Source organism: Poecilia reticulata, chromosome 12, assembly GCF_904066995.2.
Source record: "Poecilia reticulata chromosome 12, P_reticulata-male-v2, whole genome shotgun sequence".
Taxonomy (NCBI): Eukaryota; Metazoa; Chordata; class Actinopteri; order Cyprinodontiformes; family Poeciliidae; genus Poecilia; species Poecilia reticulata.
The window spans coordinates 1,052,547-1,060,341 of record NC_088841.1 but is presented as its reverse complement, the minus strand read 5'-3'; the positions used below and the strand labels follow the sequence as shown (position 1 = coordinate 1,060,341).

At 37.5% G+C, this 7,795-nt stretch overlaps 1 protein-coding gene across 5 annotated transcripts in view; it reads right to left on the bottom strand.

Annotated features, from left to right (window-relative positions):
* Positions 1-390: 390 nt before the first annotated feature.
* LOC103473491 (LIM/homeobox protein LMX-1.2-like) overlaps positions 391-7,795 on the bottom strand; it is an 88,550-nt gene continuing 81,145 nt past the window's right edge. For 3 of the 5 annotated variants that reach the window (XM_081613399.1, XM_081613397.1, XM_081613402.1), the window contains 2 exons: positions 1,381-1,545; positions 391-588 (listed from right to left, as the gene is read on the bottom strand). In XM_081613399.1, coding sequence (XP_081469525.1) covers positions 440-588; positions 1,381-1,545 — 314 coding nt within the window. In that variant the 3' untranslated portion in view covers positions 391-439. Of the gene's footprint in view, positions 589-1,380; positions 1,546-2,190; positions 2,243-7,795 lie in introns of all 5 variants that reach the window. The other 2 variants (XM_081613401.1, XM_081613400.1) reach the window with 1 other exon arrangement.

Sequence of the window (7,795 nt, the reverse complement as noted above, 5' to 3'; positions counted from 1 at the left end):
TACTTATAGGAATAAAAGGAGTTTGGGGCTTCAGGTGTACAACAAAACTTCATTTGAAAAATAAATATTTACATTTGATGCCCATTTAAATGTAACATAGATTCTGATGAGAGATAAATAGTTGTCCATTTTAAGGGGCAATTCTGGGTATTCTTTAGGATGTAAATTATATTTCACACATACATACAAGAACAAATCCAAATAGACTTGATGGATCGCAAAAATCATGTCAGTAGAATTATATTTTCCAACAGTTATATGAAATGTCCTTAGAATAAGAAAATCTCTCAAGATCCCAAATCTATCAGAGATAGATTTCTGTCAGACACATGCTGACTGACAGAAGCTTGAACATGTGTTTTTTTTTTTTGCTGCATCTCTATTTGTGAATAGTTTGGAAAATATTTATTCAGCAGCATGAGACAATGATGGCCAAGTCTCAGGAAGCAAAGTAGGAGCTGTGCATGGAGTAAAGGTTGTCTATTGGGTTTTCTGTTTGTGCCTGTAGGAAGTCTCCACCTGGAAAGGCAACACTTACACTTGTCATAGAGGTGTCACTGTCATTGTCATGGAAAATGGAATCCATACCTACGCAAAGGAGAAATAACACAGAAAAGTGAAAAATAAAGCAAAACAGCATGTTTTGCTTTATTATAGCGAACACTTTACTTTCTTTATTTTGACAATTCAATATTAAATGTGTTTTAGCAACAAAATAGTAATGGTGGAGAAGTTGTCTTCCATCAAAACTCTGGGATTTCATGCTGCATGTGGAATTGACCTTAGCAAGTCACTGTAAACCTTGCCCTCAATATTCTAGTGAAGGAAGGAACGGGCTGCACAATGTGCTAATCGCAGAGAAGCAACTTATAGTTCCAGGAAAATTGTGTATTCGCCATCATCGGTGGCCATGCTAACTAGGTGAACTTCAAATAAGTTTAAGAGAAAATAACATTACATGAAAATACAACATCTCAAGACAGGAAGGTAAAGATTGGGCACAAATGAGTTATCTAAATGCAAGAAAAAAACGTCCAAATTGGCTAAGAAAAACAGTCAGAGGCCATACCAAAGACCATAGAATACTTGAGGGCTGCACTAAAAATGTTTCAGAAAAATCTTTTGCACCACATTTGTCAGAAGGAGTGGACCAAAATTTCAGCAAACTTCTACGAGCTTTATAGGAACCTTGTAGAAGGATAACCAGAAAATTTTACTTAAATCAGGTTGTTTAAAAGTAATTATAGCACATGTTAGGGAAAATTAAGTTAACTTTTGAAAAGAAAGATGGAAAAAAATGTCTCTTGAAATTTAAAGAAATCAGAAAAATGCAGAATAAGAACTTTAAAACATCTTGCAGCAGCTGAACATGATGCTAACCGTAGGGATTCATGTGGTCACCAGGCATTTGAGGTGGAGTGAGGCCCTGCTGGAGGCAGGATATGTTGTACCCACAATGCTCTATGGTCACCAGCTGGGGCCGGGTTCGAGGCAGAGACCTTGAGAAGTTGCTGAGCAGACCATCCATACAGCCAGATATTACTTCTGAAAAAGTGAAAAGCAAATAGTCAAAACAGAGTTTTCTCAGCTCAACTTTTGTACATTACATGAGTTCTTCTGTTCACACATTGTGTGGTCTTTTTATGAATATGAAAACCCATTCCTAAATATGGGTTATATTTTTATAGTTCACACTCTACATTTAATTTCCTTACTGGAGTTCTTTTTTACCCTAAAGTTGATTTCTTGATTTCTTTAAAGCAAGAGCTGTTTTGGTTTAAAGCTGCAGTATGTAGCTTTTATTAAAAAATGTATGCTTTCTACATATTTTTAAAATTGCAGTCATGACAGTGAGACAAGTAATCTGTTAAAAAAAAATCTAAATCCCCGACCTCCTCCCAGTGCTACTATTGCAATCTGCAAAAATGCATCTTTCTTGTGTCAGAAACATCCAATCAAAGCCAAGAGGAAGGTCTTAGCGCTGTCAGTCAAGCTTTGGTAAGAGCTGCTAAATGTAAAAAAAAAAAAAATTTGCTACAACAAGAAAACTATATTTCTTCCATGATAACTAGTCTGAGCATTTGTGGCAAGCTTTGCCACGTCGTCATAGAAACAACTAACAAACAAACTTACAGACTGACAAACATAACTGACAACATAAATTACTGACATTTAATGTAACATAATTACCTGAAATTAGTGGTTGAGAAAACAGAAATGGCGTAGTGAGCCTCCCTATCACCTAATGCAACAAAGATCCAAGTTAACCCTTGAACACAACCTCCAACACCACTCAGAAGATAATCGGATTTGATGACTCACCATCAGTGATGGCATAGTTACTTTTAAAAAGTACATTTAATTGGATTACTGATTACTCCTTGAAAAAGTTACTTAGTTAGATTACTGATTACTTGATTTGGAAAGTAACTAAGTTACATTAAAAGTAACTTTTGTAGTTACTTTCAGCAGCTGCTAACAACAACGCTCTGCCACCTGTGAAAATTACATTGATCTTTGCCAATACTTAATTGCAAGTTATTTTATAATGGTAACATCAACAATGTGTCTCTGCTTATATGGTTGAACTGAAGGGGAGATTGTTTAATGGTTACAACAGTACAAAAAAATCCTTTAGTAATTTGTGTTTTTGTGTGTTCCAGTATTGTCTGGAAAACTATAAATAGGACTTTGGATCCCCCCATCCCCCTTGCCCAAAGTCCAGGTTCTGCGTTACGGCCCTGCACAACTCAGATGGCTGCACAAATTTGTGACGCTTATCTTAATATTAATAGTTATAATAGTGTTTGGTTGCAGAACTTTTCATTCGTGGCTCTCGATGTTTGCCGTTTTCTGGGCGCTCGAGGTAAATCACAGGTAATATATTAACTTGACATTAACAAAGACCCAGCGGGACGGATTATCTGGGAAATGATGGACAGGGAGAGCCTGACTGAAACTAACTGGATGTCAGACAAATTCTGGCCCAGCTAGCAAGCAAATGTTCGCACAACGTCCGTGAACGTAGTCTGAAATTCGAACGTCGAATGTTCGGACCTGACGTTCAGCAAACGTTGTCTGAACTTTCACTCTGAACATTCGTTCCCAATTAATTTTCTTTTTTTCTTTTTTTTTTTTTTTTTTTTTTTTTGCTGTCATTTCACTTGATTTTGATTTTATAGCTTTAAAACTTTTATGGCTGTTATTTTTTTAAATAATTTTTTTATTTTTCACTTTTTATACAAAGTGCATACTTCAGAATGTTGTTTGAAAGTTCTTGAACGTCTTCCGGACGTTTTTTATAAATGCTGCTTTAAAAAACTTCCAAAAAACGGAGGCATTACAATGAGTTTTATTTCTCCCTACAAAATAAATTTTCAAGATTATTTTTGTTACTCTTGCTGTTATTCTAATGCGAACGTTTCTTCTATGTCTTACTAAAAAATAAATAAATAAATAAATAAATAAATAAATAAATAAATAAATAAATAAATAAATGTTCGGACTCTTACGTTCGCCGAATTTTAATATATTTAACACCTTTATGGTGGTTAATATTTTTGACAAAATCTCTTTTTTTTGTTTTTTTAGAGTCTGAATGTTGTCTGAAAGTCATCTGTTCGTCCGTGTGTGTCGTTTAAAAATGGTCATTAGCTTCAATACCTTATTTAGCCAGTAGAGGCACCACGCCCGGCCAAACATTATCCTCATAATTCAAATAATGGTTATAAGTCCGATTTTTACGGTGGCCGACAGGGGCAAACGTGCAGCAACAGAGAAAAGATGCAAACAAAGAGAGATGCAAACAAAAAGAGAGACGCAAACAAAAAGTGCTGAAAACGGAAGTGCTCCAGACCACTAGGGGGAGTCTAACAAAAAAACAGCTGTGTCCGAATTTAGGCTCTGCATCCTTTAAAGCGGTTGTTCAGAAAAGCAGCAATGGCGACAAAATATTTTTTTCTGTATTACACTTAAAATTACACAAAATGATTTTTTACAATGTTTTTAGACAAAAATGTAGATGTTTAGATCTCAAATATCTGCTCGGTTCATTAATAAATCACCTAATTCCAATATTGCTCCGGCGTTTTCGGAGATGTCTGCTCCCGCTGCATTAACAGCAGCTCCCCTCGCCTGCTGTCAGCTGGCCGGGAGCTCCATGTTCGGTACAACGAGAGAGAACGCATGTCTCCCGGCAAATCGTTATAAAAACTCCCGCTAGTTTTCCCCTATGAGTGGAGGTGGTACACAGATATTAAGTCAGGTAGTAGTAAAATCTTTTGGTTCAATTTATTCCTGAGCAAATGGGTTTGACTGATTAAAGTTAAGCCTTCAAACATAATAGTTTTATTTAACTGTAATGTCTTACAACCTGGATCTGGAGAGTATTTGAAAATGAATAATATCCCTTGTAATGTATACACTAAACATTTTAGAATCAGACAGATTTTGTTTTTACTATGGAACAACCTTTATTACAAAAGGTGAAGAGTAATACAGAAATAAAGAGTAAAAAAAAACAACGTTGAGTCCGTTTTTTTCCCTTCGCCGCTCTGTGCTTCACATTGTCACTGTTGCTAAGCAACATAACGCCGAGATGGAGGCTAGGCAGCTAGCCGAAGGCTACAGCTTCTTTCTTCTGGTCGTCCATATTCGTGGCCTTCGAAGGACCCGTCTTCTGTAGATCGGGCCGTTTCTCACAGACATAATAAAAGGACAATGGACCGCTCTCGTCTTATCAATACATATTTATATAAATATATAAACATAAATAAATAATGATTAATACTGAATAATATATATTAGGCTATACATGATTATGCACAGGGGCTGCACAGTGGCGCAGTTGGTAGAGCTGTTGCCTTGCAGCAAGAAGGTTCTGGGTTCGATTCCCGGCCCCGGTCTTTCTGCATGGAGTTTGCATGTTCTCCCTGTGCGTGCGTGGGTTTTCTCTGGGTACTCCGGTTTCCTCCCACAGTCCAAAAACATGACTGTCAGGTTATCCAAATTGCCCCTAGGTGTGTGTGTGTGTGCATGGTTGTGTGTCCTGTGTGTCTCTGTGTTGCCCTGCGACAGACTGGCGACCTGTCCAGGGTGTACCCCGCCTCTCGCCCGAAATGTTGGCCCTTGAGATGCCATGAGACCTAAATTCTGAACATCATGGTATGGATGCATCCCAGTTTTCCATGTCTGGCATATAATCATTTATTTTAGTTTTTAAACTGGTTCTATTGATCCTGTGTCCAGACAGAGGGATAATCAGTAGCCAAGCATCATGACCTGTTTGTTCTGAAGATCCTGCAGCTTCCACTTCTCTTCCTAACATGGCGCCTCCTCACCCTGTCTCTCATACTGACAGGAGGAACCACAGAGCTCTGTTAGGTTTAAAGCACATCTTCTGAAGTTGGGATATTTTTCCTCCAACAGTTTCCAGAAGAATCACCTCAAACCAGATGTTGGACTGGATTTTATTTCAATGTCATTTGTGAATGTTAGCTTCTCATTTTCAACAGTGGAGTTATAAAGGTTAACTTTGGAGTTAATCTAATCAACATCAATATTTCCACTAAATAAGAAGCAAAAAAAAAAATTAGATAGAGGAAAAATGTCTCAGACTCTGAGCTCAAAGCAAGATGCCAGAGAGCAATAAAACTATTATTTTTAAATTAGACGATTTAATTTCACATAATTATCACGGTAGAATCCATCTGTTTGTTAAATACTTAATGAAACATATTTACTGTGTTTGATGTTTGTTGTAAATGACGTATACTCGCAGAACGAGGTAATTAGTCCAAGTTTGTCGTTTATTGAATGTTCAGAAACTACAGCGGCTGCAAAGCGCCACTGCAAACATAAAGCATCCTGAACAGGCGATCAACTCTAAACCACTCGCACCTTTTTACTCTCCGTCTCTCTCTGTCATTTAAGCAAACCTGTTGCCATGGCAACTCCTGCGCTCCTCGAGCCGAGCAGAGATTACATTAAAAACATTTAGTCCTTTACGATATTCGGTTTTCAGGCTTGATATTTATTTTGCGATCATTAATAAGCCTCCCTGAACACAGCGGTGGTTGATTAGTTAATTTTAAACTCCTGCTCTGCTGGTTATTTTGGTAATGGAACCGAAACGCACAGAATTGCGCAACACCTTGTTGAAACAATAATCACTGAGATTATTATTTTTGTTGGGTCATTAATTTGAACACGTTTTGTTGACTTTTTTGTTGTTGTTGTTTAATAAAGATACCAACGTTTTAAGCCAATCAGAGGAGGACGTGCTGCTCTCAGCCTCCTGGCTGCGTTCAGTTTGTCACCTGATGCCGAGATCCACAAAACCTTCCGCGATCGACGTGTTGCAGCCCTGCTCTAGTAAAGCACAAAAAAAAAAGCTATTTATTAACTAATTAAGTCGTGTTTTAGATTGTTCTTGAAAAACTAATCAGTCACGGCTGATTAGTGAACCCACTGATTCTTTACAGCAGACAGCTGCTCCTCTCTCTTGCAGGTACTGCGTTCCCCCACTGAATCTTTTACCCTACTTTCACCCCTATATATATATATATATATATATATATATATATATATATATATATATATATATATATATATATATATATGTGTGTGTTTTCCACCCTACGAGTTCTGGCTTAAGAGTGATTCAGCACTTGGGTTGAGTCCAAAATCCGATACGAGATTCATCCGGGCTGTGCAGTGAATCTGTCTCTCCATAAAGACATTTCTTCTTCTTCCTCACGTCGTAGGAAACCTTCAAAACAAAAACGGAAGATTTTCTAGTTATCTTACGTTGACAGAGTTAAATAATTAAATAATACCCATTGCCACCTGTGTAAACTTTGCTGGTGAATGCTATATTATGATTTTTATAATATTGTTTAATTTCTATAGTAGGCTCTTGTATCAGATAATCTAAATGTTGGAGAATGACTGAAACATTTAAGATTTACGGAATCTCGGTTAGCTTTCAGAGCGGGGGCTGAACACCAAGCACTATAGCTAGCATTAGCTGGTATTTCGCCAGTGGACATAAATACAGTTTAGTAATATTCTGATCACAAAAAATACACAGTAATATGTCCATCTTACTTGCGAAAAGTCTGTCGAGCCCTCACGTCAGTAGTCTGTCGATCCGATCAACATTATTCCGCAGTGCTGAGACATCTTTTGCTGTTTTGGTTGAGCAAAGCAGGAGGAACGACCGCTCCAAGAGCGCCGGAGCAGCCAGTCGGGGGTCTAGTCTTATATTATGTCTATGCTTCAAAGGATCAGTTTCTCACGGCCCTTGAAAGGATGCAGAGCCTAAATTCGGACACAGCTGTTTTTTGTTAGACTCCCCCTAGTGGTCTGGAACACTTCCGTTTTCAGCACTTTTTGTTTGCATCTTTCTTTTTGTTTGCTGCATTTTATTTGTGGTTGTAGTCTTTTTTGTTTGCGTCTCTTTTTTTGTTTGCATCTTTTCTCTGTTGCTGCGCGTTTGCACCTGTCGGCCACCGTAGATTTTTCTAATTTCCTTTCCTGCATAATCTACATTGCATTTATTCAAACGTAAAGTAAATGTATCTCAAAGGAGAGTAATACTTAAATAAAAGTCTAAGAAGTACTTCCATTTGGAAAATATGAATTTTCTGCAGAGTGACGTCACTTCCCAACTCGGATTTCTACAGTTAAAAAGCAACGCAAGTGATGGGATCTACCTTGTTCGGTAGGTTTAGTTTCCATACTTATTTCTGTCTTATTCTGACCAGGCACGTGGTTAAAGCGTAAAAAGCCACAT